We start from the raw sequence: 13,472 nt of genomic DNA, 5'->3' as shown, positions 1-13,472 counted from the left end.
TAATAATAATAATAATAATAATAATAATAATAATAATAATAATAATAATAGAAAAAATAAAGGTAATCAGACTGCTTAGGAATAGTGAGGGGAGGAGAACAGGGGCAGAAGAGGGGACATTGACACTACATGTGTTCCAGTAATGCAGTGGGTCCAGCAGTGATGTTTCACATGTGGGTACTATTGTGATTGGGAGCCATATTGGTCACTGGTTCTTCAAAATTTGACCATATAACACCTCTTTTGAAAGATCTTCATTGTCTACCTATTAGCATCCAGGCGCAATACAAGGTGTTGGTTATCACCTCTAAAGCCCTACATGGCTCGGGCCCAAGTTACTTAAAGGAACGCCTCTCCCTGTGTAATCTGCCCCGCACTCTCAGAGCTTCTGAGAAAAATCTGTTGGAAGTACATCCAACCAGACTGGTGTCAACTTTTCAGAGAACCTTTACTTCAGTGACTCCTAAACTATAGAACAACCTCCCGGAAGAGATCCGTCTTATTACCTCCTCGGAGGGTTTCAAGAGGGCAGTTAAGACGGATCTCTAATGGCAAGCCTATCCACCCAATCTTCTGTAAAGACATCATTCACTCTTCTATTCAGGATCAGAATATTATATTTTATGATTGTTTGATTGTACTGTTTTTAACTGTTTTAATGCTTGAAAATTATATGTTTTATTCTTTTATCTTATTGTTATTGTTGGGTTCTAATCCTGCCTCAATCCACTTGGGAGAGGTGGGAAAATATAAATAAATTTTATTATTATTTATTATTAATATACTAAATGTATTTAGACCCATGTGGTGTAGTGGCTTGAATGATGGACAGTGACTAGGAGACCAGAGTTTGAAACTTACACAGGCATGCAAATGCCACGCTCTCTCTTCCTAGGAAGAAGTCAGTGGCAAACTTCCTCTAAATAAATTTTCCTAAGAAAATTCCTAAGCGTAGGGTCACCATAAGTCACAGCTGGTCTGAAAGCACATAACAACAACTAGCATATGTAAATCAATACAGCTGCTACTAATCATTTGTGTAAAACTTTACCAGATCCTCCTAAAACTTGCTCTTTCCAGATGAATTAGACTGACAGCATAGAATCATAGAATCGTAGTTGGAAGAGATCACAAAGGTCATCCAGTCCAACCTGCTGCCATGCAGGAACTCACAAGCAAAGCATACCTGACAGATGGCCATCTAGCCTCTGTTTAAAGACCTCCAAGGAGGGAGACTCCACTACACTCCGAGGGAGTTTGTTCCACTGTCGAACAGCCCTTACTGTCAGGAAGTTCCTCCTAATGTTGAGGTGGAATCTCTTTTCCTGGAGCTTGCATCCATTCTTCCAGGTCCTGTTCTCTGGAGCAGCAGAAAACAAGCTTGCTCCCTCCTCGATACGACATCCCTTCAAATATTTAAACAGGGCTATCATATCACCTCTTAACCTTCTTTTCTCCAGGCTAAACATCCCCAGTTCCTTAAGTTGTTCCTCATAGGACATGGTTTCCAGACCCTTCACCATTTTAGTCGCCCTCTTTTGGCCATGCTCCAGTTTCTCAATGTCCTTTTTGAATTGTGGTGCCCAGAACTGGACACAATATTCCAGGTGGGGCCTGACCAGAGCAGAATAGTGGCACTATTACTTCCCTTGATCTAGACACTATACTTTTATTGATGCAGCCTAAAATTTCATTGGCCTTTTTAGCTGCTGCATCACACTGTTGACTCATGTTTAGCATGGTCAGTGCTAAAGGATGTTGGAAGCAATGTAGGTCCAGCAGGTCTGGAGGGCACCAGGATGAGGAAAGTCTATGGTACTTACAAACAGATCCTTACAAACAATCCGGGAATTTAAGTTAGTAAACTAGCTATGGAGCTTATCATGTTAACAAATAAACCAGCTTACCTCTTCTGGCTTGAATTCAGGATCCAGTATGCCCCCGGATGTTATCATACCTAAATCACTGCTGGGATGCTGTCTCCCAGATCCATCCCAGTTTGAAGCCTCTCTCAGCTGGCAAATTTTTGAAGTTGGAAGCTCCCCGACTTCAAAAAAGTGCTGGCTGAGCAAGGCTTTGATTCGGGATGCATCTGGGCTGTGGCAATCTGGCTAGATCAGTGGTGATTTAGGTATGATAATATCCAGGGGCATCCTGGAAACTGAATTCAAGCCAGAAGAGGTAAGCTGGCCTATTTGTTAATGCAATAGATTCAGAAAAAGGAACTGGCAAAACCACCTCTGAGTATTCCTTGCCTAAGAAAACCCTATGAAATTCATGGGGTCAGCATTAATTGACAGTGAACTTGAAGGTACACACACACTCTCTCTCTTATACACATAAACAAGTTAGTTAATGGACTGACCTCAAAGTTAGCAACGGAGGATGTTAAAAGGAAGAATGATATCAGGGACTATCTTAGAAGCCAAATTGAGTCTATGATTCTAAATCAGTTGGAACATTTTCACTATGAGGTAAAATTAAAGTTTGGTGTGGTTGTTTTCTTTTTCTTTTCTTTTTTATTTGAAAAAAATGACTCATGGAGGAAGACAATATGAATGCTATGGAAACAGTAAATAGGCATACAGTATTTTCAAATAAGAGTAGAGTGCTCAATTGCAGAGTGCCTGTTTTGCAAAGAGGAGAAAAGACCACTGTCTGAAACTCTGGAGAGATAACATCAGTCAATGTAGACTAGGAGAGAGGATCCATTTTAGGATAGAGGGAAGAAGTAAACGAAGAAGAATAAAACTCATTGGTTGGATTTTTCTTTTATTCTTCCAGCTGAGATGGAAAAAAAATCAGAAGATTCTCTCTGCTGGATATTTTCTAAATTTGTCAATGATTTTCACGTATCATTATTATTATTATTTTTACAAAAGGATTCATGAAAAAAAAAATTCATGCTTGCAGAAAGGATTGGATTTTTTTACAAAATATATTTTGTATTCAAAAACAACAACAGTGAAAATGGGGGGGGGGGGGAGAGAAAGGACACTAGTCTTTTTCATTTCTTGGGACAGCAGTTTACACCCCCTTTTCATCAAGACTGATACACACACACATCCCTTGTACTGATTCCAGGGCTAAGCAACAGTCCTTGTTCCAGCAGACAGATTGTAGTTGAACTCTTTCCCCTCAACCCTTTTCATCTTCCCAATAGTGAAGATAGACAGGACAGGTAAATCCCCATGCTATCTGAAACCACTCATGGTGATAACATGATAAGGCATCCTATTTGACCTCACAATGGGGTGCCCAAGTGGTTGTAGCATTTTGGAGTTGTGTGTCCTGAGAAGGGCTGCCCTCAAAAGTCTTGCAGGCTTGATTTAGATCTTTGATGGGGTGGTGGTTCCACCTCTTTGGACAGACAATATAGAACTAAATATATTTACAGTTTGACTCATTATAAGGCAGCTTCTTATGTTCCTGACAAATAAATTCATAGAAATCTATGAAGAGTTGAAATGTTATTTGAATAGGGCTTCCAAGTTCAAGGGCATTTTGTCCCCAAATTCTGGATGTTGGGTATCAGAAGTGGGAAAACGCTGTTATGGGGCATCTGGATGATGCCTGCTGGAAACAGAGCACCAAATTACATGGACTTGGGTCCTTTGTGAATCTCATGATTCAGAGCTTGATCTTGTATTACCTGCAGAACATTTAGGAGCCTTGTGAGCATCAGCCTCCAGGGGCTCAGCCTCTTGGGCCTCCCAGCAGTAGTAGCAGTAGAAAACCTGAGGAAGAAAGTGGATCAGTCAGTCAGCAACAATTTACAAGCTAAGGAGATTTGGATTCCCCCCCCCCATCTTTGATGTTAAAATGATTATATTATAATACTGCAACATTGAAACATCCTGGAATTCTAAGGTGACATTGCTCATTTTAGGTGCTTTTAAATGTAAAAACAGTTTCAGTTTGGTCTGCATTGAAACAAGTGATACACTTCACCTTTGTGTATTTTAATTTAGTGAAATGCTGTATAAGAGAAACCACCCATTAGTTTGCATCTTAAACAAATGAACAACATGTTCTTATTGAATTATGTTTCTTTGAATCTCATCTTCCTGCAAGTGCATTGTTTCTGTGCACCCGGATACCTCAGACGATGATGGTAATAAAGGACCATTGAACAATCAAGAGCTCTTTTTAGTCATTAATTTGGTTCTCATAGTAACAAGCAAAATTCTTTCAGACCCTATCTTTCACTGCTGATGTTGCTCATAATATTCCATCATTATCACCAGATCTATTGATATTGGCTTCATGGTATCTCATTTTGATACTATTCATACCAGAAAAAAGTAAATATAGTACAAATGATTACTGGTATATTGCTTAAAAGCAAGGTTTTTTCATAGTATTGATATTTTCTTTCCAGAATTCCATACAGATCCCTTCCAAAATGCAGACAGTTATTTTAAATGTAATTAGTGGTCATTATAATTCCAATGGCTGAAGAATAGTTACTTGCTGTTTTATTAATTTTAGTTGCACATATAGCTCTATAAGCAGAAGAAGCCCTTGTTTCAGATAGTTGCCGATGCCTATGTCATTTAGAAGTAGCATTTGAGTACCTGAGCAGGCTGGAGATGAGAGAAAGGCCTTATTTATTTATATCCTGCTTTTCTCCCAGATGGGATTCAAAGTGGTTTATAACGTAAATTCAAACAGAGTAGTTAAAACAGTATGGAGTACAAAAGTTTAAAAAGCATTAAATAGTATAATTCAATTAAAACAGTATTTTGACATTACAATTTAAACTAATTAGACAATGTAAAATACATGGTACATATTAAAACATCACACCAGAAGGACTATGTAACCAAGAATATATTTGCCTGTCAGTGAAAAGATAATAGAGAGGAGGTAGATCAAACCTTCCATGGGAGGGAGTTCCAAAGCCTGGAGCAACCATAGAGAAGGCTCTCTCCCATGTTCCCACCAACCGAGCCTTGGAGGGTGATGGGACAGAGCAGAAGGCAAGATTATATGTAGAGATAAATGCTTTTGTAATAGTCTGGACCTAAGCTGTATAGGGTTTTATAGGTCAAAAGCAGCACTTGGAATTGTGATCAGAAATGGACTATCATCCAGTGAAGCTGTTTTAGCTCCCTATAACCAGCTCCAGAGGTCTAGTTGCAGCATTTTGAACCTGCTAAACTTTCCAAACAGTTTTCAAAGGCTGCCCCACATAGAGTGTGTTACAATATTCCAACCAGGATGCAATTAAGGCGTGTGTTACCAAATCTGACTTGTCAAGAAATGGGTGCAGCTATTTTAATTGTGCAGATTCCCTCCTGGCCCTCGCCAAAACCTAGGCATCTAAGTTCAGGGATGAATCAAACCTGAGATTTCAGGGGGAGAGTAACCCTACCCAGCAAAAGATAAATCTCTGTTTCCTGATTAGCCTCCTGACTGACTAGGAGCACCTCTGTCTTCCCTGGGTTTTTTGCCCACTTCCAGTCCATTACTGACAACAGACTTGGCTCCACTGAAAGGAAAAGTCTTGGTTCTGTTGAAAGCTAACTGGACAAAGTCCCCTTAAGCTTCAAAAGTGTAATTATTTGCAAGATTGTAATTTAGTAAACACCAATAAATATAATCTAACCATAGCTGTTCTCTCATGGTCATTATTGCCCCCATTTGTAGTTTTAAAGTTGAACCTATATATAACTTTCAAAATAATAAAGGGCCTGCTAAGTTTGAATTACTAAAGGCAAGTTTATTGCTCAATAAATCTTAATAAGAATGCTCTGGGTAAGTTGTTAGTATCTGTCATGATAGCAAATTGTAATTGATGAGATACCTGCATCCACAACAAAGAGGTCTTTACCTTTTCTACAGTCACAGGTATAAATTAGTAATTTGTAGTCCATTGTTCACTGAAAATATTTAGGCTGCAGATGTCCTGGCCCTTTTGACATTTGTGTGCCTGTTCTGTGATTCATTATTAATTGTAGGGTCTGGAAATTCATCCTAATCATAACAGCACACACCATTTAAATGTGATCACTTCTGAGCCTACATAGTTTCAGTGGGGAAATTAAAGGTATACTTGTATTTATTTAATTATTCAGTGTGATACTTATTCAGAGATATTTTTTTCCTTCAAGTATCACAAGACAGGTTTCTCATCTCATTTTTTTTTCATCATAACAATGCTGAGTGAAAAGATAAAATGACTGTGATCATGACTTTTCCAAGATCACTCAGACAAGTTTATGGCTGCCTAGTCCACTTGACAAGTATCCAGTTATGTGAGCACTCCTTCTGTAATTCTTGCAAAATCCTTTGAAGTGCATCCCTATGCTCCTACGGGCTGATAGAGATTTTCTTTTGTACAGAAGTCGCCTCTTATGTAGTAATAATGTGGGGATTAATTTCAGTATCAAGGCTGCCTTGCTCAGTCAAATATTAGTTAGTTCAGTTCTAGAGAGCTATACCATAGGATGTCAAGATATCACTCAGATCCCGTGATCCAGGTAAATCAAAATCCTGGCATTTATCTAAATCAAGTGCCACTGACTTCAGTGAGACTCTAATCCACTTAAACCCAAGGTTGACAGTTTAACTAGGATCATGCTGTACATCACCCACTTTTAAGCCACCATGATGAACTTGTTGATAACTGTGATTGACACACTATCAGTGAGAATAGAGTAGCCCAGGTTTTTTTCAGTCTTTGTAAGTTGAGGATTTTATCAGCTAAGGAGATATTGAATATGCACCCTGGTATCAAATTCTTCTTCGGAGACAATCCATCACAAACAGTTAAAGATTATATTGCCTTCCAGAGAATGAGACCAGTGCAGGTGAGATACTACTTCTATTCAAGGGAGTGGCAAAACTTCAATTGATCTTAGAGAATTGCAGCCTAAATGGGTAATTTATTGACAGTTTGTCTGGTTCCACAATGTTATATTTTCAGCCTGTTAAAAAAGAAGCCCATGCTGTGTCATAAAGTAATGAAGCTATGAATATTTATTCCCTGTTTAGAAAAAGAAAGTGTGTATACTGACTGATTTCACCAGAAAGAATAATAGGAATTAACCATACAAGCCTCTTCCTTTATACACATGGGAAAATGTTCATTCTTTGCCTGTACAAATGTGGCAGGACCATTATGGAGCCCATTGGAAGCCTACTTATTTATATAGGTATTTATATCCCGCCCTTCAGCCCTAATGGCACTCAGGGCGGCTTACAATAATATTTTTAATCAGACAGTTCCCTGCCCTCAGGCTTACAATCTAAAAGACTCGAAACAAAAGGAGAAGGGAATGATGGAGGGAAAGGGGATGAGATCCAGTGGTTCTTCTCTCCCTCTGAGGCCTGGACCAAGGCAGATGGATTGGAGGGAGGGCTCTTCCTTCTTCTTCCTACTTCCTCCCTCATATTCTAACCACCCTCTCCTTGGTACGTGGACAGGAGATTCTAAATAGAAAGCCAGTATCATTCTGTTTTTCCAACTAATTTACATTTCAAGTGGGGAAAAAGAGTGCAACACAGAGGCCGATGTCAATCTCCTAGTTCACCCAAAGCTGTATTTCTGTCATGAGGATCAGGTGCTCGGGACGTTTTTGCACAAGGGAATGGTTTTAAGCAATGGTTGGAGACTTCAGGAGGGGTTAGGAGACTGTTCCCCATAGATATAACCCCTCAAAACATGCCCAGATACCTCCATTTTCCTCTGGTCCTTCTCAGATTGGTGACAGGAAGTGACATGCATCACTTCCTATTGCTATTTTGAATCATAGAATCGTAGAGACCACAAGAGCCATCCAGTCCAACCCCCTGCCATGCAGGAACTCACAAGCAAAGCATACTTGACAGATGGCCATCCAGCCTCTGTTTAAAGACCTCCAAGGAGGGAGACTCCACTACACTCCAAGGAAGTGTGTTCCACTGTCAAACAGCCCTTACTGTCTGGAAGTTCCTCCTAATGTTGAGGTGGAATTTCTTTTCCTGTAGCTTGCATCCATTGTTCCATGTCCTGTTCTCTGGAGCAGCAGAAAACAAGCTTGCTCCCTCCTTAACATGACATCCTTTCAAATATTTAAACAGGGCTATCATATCACTTGTTAACTTTCTCTTCTCCAGGCTAAACATCTCCAGTTCCCTAAGTCGTTCCTCATAGGGCACAGTTTCCAGACCCTTCACCATTTTAGTTGCCCTCATTGGACACGCTCCAGTTTCTCAATGTCCTTTTTGAATTGTGGTGCCCAGAACTGGACATAGTATTCCAAGTGGAACCTGACCAGAGCAGAATAGAGTGGCACTATTACTTCTCTTGATCTAGACACTATACTTTTATTGATGCAGCCTAAAATCTTATTAGCCTTTCTAGCTGCCGTATGACACTATTGACTCATGTTCAACTTGTGGTCTACTTGGACTCCTAGATCCCCTTCACCTGTAGTCTCGTTCAGCCAGGTGTCCTCCATCCTATATCTGTGCATCTCATTTTCCCACCCTAAGTATATTTCTTCCAGTTGAATTTCATTTTGTTAGCTTTGGCCTAACTTTCTAGTCTATCCAGGTCATTTTGAATTTTGATCCTGTCCTCAGGGGTATTAGCTCATCCTCCTAATTTGTATACCCCCAATTCTGTCCTCCAAGTCATTGATAAAGATGTTGAAAAGCACTGGGCCCAGGACAGAACCCTGTGGCACCCCACTGATCACTTCTCTCAAGGATGAAAAGAAACCACTCTTGAGCACCCTTTGGGGTGCAGCCAGTCAACATATTACAAATCTATATAACAGTTACCTTGAAAGGAAGACTTTGGAGAAAAAACAGATATTTGGGGTAGTACAGGGTTCTGAGTTGCTTGTGGAATTAGTGGGGGGATGCATTTATGGGTTTTCTGCATGGTTTCAGGGCAAGCATTGTACTTTCCTAAGGCTTATTACATGACTGTAGCAAAAGGATGCAGGCTATTGGAGGAAAATGTAATAAATTGTGTATTCAGTAGAAGAGGAAGATAGTTTGTCCCAAAAGATTGAAGGTTTAAGTATATTGAAGTTCTGAATGGATCCAAAGCACACAAACATGAAGACATAGTGCTGTGTATCCAAAGATAAACACCCATTTAGTGTATCTCTAAATAATTGAAAGCACTTGCCACTGCATCCTGTTTAGGAACTAGCAATGAGAACAGAACACATCAGCCCTTCTGCTTTGCACCTTTTATCAAGCAATGGATATTTTTCATTAGTCTTGTTACTATTAATTACAGTCTTTTTGTCTGAATAGATTTTTTGCAGCACAGTCTATTAGACTTCCAAGCAGTCAGGGCAAACTCTACAGTAAGAACACTGATTCTATCTCACTCAAACATATTAGAAAATACTAAGTCAAAACACACAGGACAGCAGAGCCCTGTGATGCTCTTTGACTGGTTCTCGCCTTGTTTCTATGGATATAAATTTTCTTCTCTTTCCTCCCCCCACCTTCAAAACAGAAATGGCCAGTTTAGTCCTCAGTTTCACTTAAATCCCATCTGCATAAGGCTCCTAATTGGTCCGATGAAGGAAAAACAGATCTGGATAACTGATGGGCGATTTGAACCTCATGTCAAAATGACTTTTTGGTCTCTTTCCAGACTGATAAAAGAAACTTCTGTAAAGGGACTCTGCATAATTAGCCACACTGTATAGTCATGTCACTTCAACACATAGTTATCTGGTTTGGAATATGAATTTAGTGCTTGGAAGCAATATGATGCTAACATTATTTCCCTATGAAGTTCTTCTGTGACTTGGCATGGAAAATTGGATTCTGTAGGTGCACAAATACGTTTTTTAAATTTAAAGAAATAATGCATTGTTATGATGGATTGTGTTATGGAATTTCCTTCCCCTCCATTCTCCCTACCAGCCATAGGAGCTACCTGAAAACCTAGGCCCTACACAATTATATAATTGCCATGTCAACATCCTATGGAATCCTAGGGTTTGTAGTTTGATGAAGCACTACAGCTCTTTGGCTGAGATTTCTATGTACCCCGCCCTAAACTACAAATCCTGGGATTCTGCAAAAATGGAACCATGACAGTTGAAGCAGAATCATAGCACTATGATAGTGTAGTGTAAAATAGTCTTATAGTCATATCTGGAGGGGTTTCCAGCCTCCAGAGAATTTTTTGGATGCTTGCAAGGCTGCAGTGGAGAGAGGAGATCCTTTTATGATGGATTATGCTGGTTGCAAAAGCAGACTCCAGCACTGAATACAGCCTTACATTGCATGCTGGGGTCCTTTCACAGTACTTGCACTTTGACAGCCATGGTACAATACTTTGGAATCCCAGGATTTGATGTTTAGGGAGAGCTATTTAGAATTTTCTGTTAGAGAGATTTACTGTTTTTGCAAGCTACAGACCCCAAAATTCTACAGGATTTGGCCATGGCTATTAAAGTGGAATCACAGTGCTATCACTGATGTATGAAACTTGCCCTGGACATCATGTGCTGCTGACACAGAGACAAGCAAATAATACATGGTCATACAAACACAATTTTTAGGGATGTAAAAAAGCCTGATGATAATGCTCCCAGGTCCTGATGTTATTTATGGGAAACAGGGTTTCTATAATCTGCTGGACCTCTATGTTGTTGTTGTTGTTGTTGTTGTTTTAATTTGTTTAACTGGTTTCAGTTTTATGATTAATTAAATGCTTTTTAACTTAGAATCATGAATCATAGAGTTGGAGGAGACCACAAGGCTCATCCAGTCCAACCTCCTGCCATGCAGAAACACACACAGTCAAAGCACTGCTCACCATCCACCCTCTGTTTAAAACTTCCAAAGAGGAGACTCCACCACTCTCTGAGAAGTGTGTTCCACTGTTGAACATCTGTTACTCTGAGGAAGTTCTTCCTACTTTTCCTGTAGTTTGAATTCATTGCTCCGGGTCCAATTCTCTGGAGCTGCTGACAACAAACTTGCTCTATCTTCAATATCACATTCCCTCAAATATTTAAACAGTGCTATCATATCACATCTTAACCTTCAGTTCTCAAGGCTAAACATACCCAGCTCCCTAAGGCTCTTCTCATAGGGCATGGTTTCTAGACCCTTCACAATTTTTGTTGCCTTCCTCTGGACACACTTCAGCTTGTCAACATCCGTTTTGAATTTGAAACTCTTCAAGCTATTTTTCTTTAATTATGTTCAAACTAGGGGGGGGATGTGGGATAAAAATATTATTATTGTTATTGCTAGTAATAGTTGGCAGAACCCTGTATGACCATTAAGGGCTATATGGATTCCAGCCAGAGCTTCCAAACCCCATGTATCAGTAAGCAGCCAATAGGATCAATGGAGGTCCATTCCCCTGTCAATTGAGAAGCGGCTGCCTGATGTCCCCCCTCTCCTGTGAGCAATCTCCAGCACAAACGGTATAAAAGGGGGCACCTGCACAAATCCCTCTCCTGTCAGAGATTGTTCATGTGAGGTAGGATTGGAAACATAAGGCAGCCACCTCTCAAACAACAGGGGAACAGACCCCCATTGTCTCTATGTTGCCTCTAAACTAGGGCAACATAGGGATCATGAATGCATAATAATTACAAGTGTGTAAGAGTAGTTTATGCATTTGTAACTGCACAACAGGATTCTGACCATTATTATTAGGAGAGAAGCCAGTAAGCATACCCAGAGCAACCTAAGTACTGGGGTGTTTTCAAGGAGATATCCATATTAGGTTGCATGTAGACTGCAGAATTAATACAGTAGGACTTTATTATCCATTGGGGTTTGGTTCCAGGATTCCCCCCCCCCCCCCGATAACAAAATCTGTGGATGCTCAAGTCCCATTAAATATAATGGCAGAGCAAAATGGTGGCCCTTATATAAAATGGAAAATAAGTGTTTTGCTATTTGGAATTTATATACTTTTTAAAAAATATTTTCAAGCCGTGGATGCTTGAATTCGTGGATAAAAAAATCCATGGATAAGGAGGGCCAACTGTACAGTTTCACACTGCTTTAAATGTCATGACTCATTGCTATGGAATTCTGGAATGAGTTGTGAGATATTTAGCCTTCTCTGTCAGATATCTTTGGGGCCACAACAACTGTAACTGTACAGCACCCCAGGATTCTATAGGATTGACCCATAACAAAAGCAATGGCAAACTGCATTAATTCTGCAGTGTGGCAGCAGCCTCCACAATCTCACTTCATATTCTGTGCTTCAGTAGTGTGTGTGTGTGTAGTTTTTAATATATTTTACGCTTTTATATCACATTTTCTTTCTTATACTGGTTTGGTGTGCTGTCTAGAAAAATATATTATGGGATGACTATAGAAACTCGGGAAATGAATAAATACAAACTACTATAGAAAGATATCTTATCTACATGACTACATCTACATGTACTACATGGTTAAATCTACTAGGACATGAAGGACAGATCTGCAACAGAATATAATGGAAGCAGAGAATGAAATATATGCTTATTCTTAAATGTGGTCCTTTCAGTGATTGAAATTTATTGAATCTTGATGTACAATAATTAATTATGTGTTTTGATGTCTTTTCTATCACTAGGGTCTTCCTGGACCACCAGGCGAAAAAGGTGAAAATGGTGATGTTGGTCCAATGGTGAGTTCCATTTCACCCAGCCTTCTATCATTAGAAGCTACAGAGTGAATTGTGAAAAATAGGAAACATCTTCTTTCATATGACATTTCCTTTCTCTCTTAGTCATAAGACTGTCCCTTGATCCTAAGACTTTCAGGGGAGTCCCAGTGTTTGAGGGAATTTGAGAAAGGTAGATCAGAAACTAACCAATATTTTCACCAAACAATACAAGAACTGGTACATTATATTCACATTCATTGTGTTTGTGATTACTTTTGTCACATACTGGAACCTCCTAGCCTAGCCAGCTCTGTCAAACAGTATATTATATATCAATAATCCTGATATATTTTTGTTAACTGTTATTGTTATTTTTGTCTCATGCAGGGTCCTCCTGGTCCTCCTGGCCCAAGAGGTCCTCAGGGTCCTAATGGAGCTGATGTAAGAAACACAACCTTCTAATGGTTTTTGTATTCATTTTTTGTTTGTATGTAAATAAGCAACACATGCTTCAACTTAAATGTTTTCATCATCTTAGGGTCCTCAAGGTCCTCCAGGTTCAGTTGGCTCTGTTGGAGGTGTTGGTGAAAAGGTAAGCAAGCAGATAATGGCAACCCAACTGTGCCAATAATTTCAGTGGTTAGCTTGCTTATGTCTTGCACAACTGTAAGAAGTGTCTGTATTCTAATCTGTAGACATGTATTTAAACATCCAAAAATCCATGTTAGTAATTCTCAAGGTTGAAGAAAAAATGCTGGAAATACGTAGTAGGCTCTGGTGGGAACTCAGAATTTAGAATAAAATATCAGAGCTTCTGTAAGCGAAGGTGTTTAAATAGAAGACCCTGAATCAAACTGTTCCACCTGTTCCCATACTCCAGGGA

The 13,472-nt window shown here is 39.6% G+C and overlaps 1 protein-coding gene across 1 annotated transcript in view; it reads left to right on the top strand.

Moving 5' to 3' along the window:
* COL11A1 (collagen type XI alpha 1 chain) overlaps positions 1-13,472 on the top strand; it is a gene marked incomplete at its 5' end in the record, with an annotated part of 325,199 nt that overhangs the window by 247,568 nt on the left and 64,159 nt on the right. The window contains 3 exons of the mRNA XM_042464341.1: positions 12,557-12,610; positions 12,977-13,030; positions 13,128-13,181. Coding sequence (XP_042320275.1) covers positions 12,557-12,610; positions 12,977-13,030; positions 13,128-13,181 — 162 coding nt within the window. The remainder of the gene's footprint in view (positions 1-12,556; positions 12,611-12,976; positions 13,031-13,127; positions 13,182-13,472) is intronic.

The sequence above is a fragment of the Sceloporus undulatus genome, chromosome 4 (assembly GCF_019175285.1).
Source record: "Sceloporus undulatus isolate JIND9_A2432 ecotype Alabama chromosome 4, SceUnd_v1.1, whole genome shotgun sequence".
NCBI lineage: Eukaryota > Metazoa > Chordata > Lepidosauria > Squamata > Phrynosomatidae > Sceloporus > Sceloporus undulatus.
This window is presented reverse-complemented; position numbering and strand designations above follow the sequence as displayed.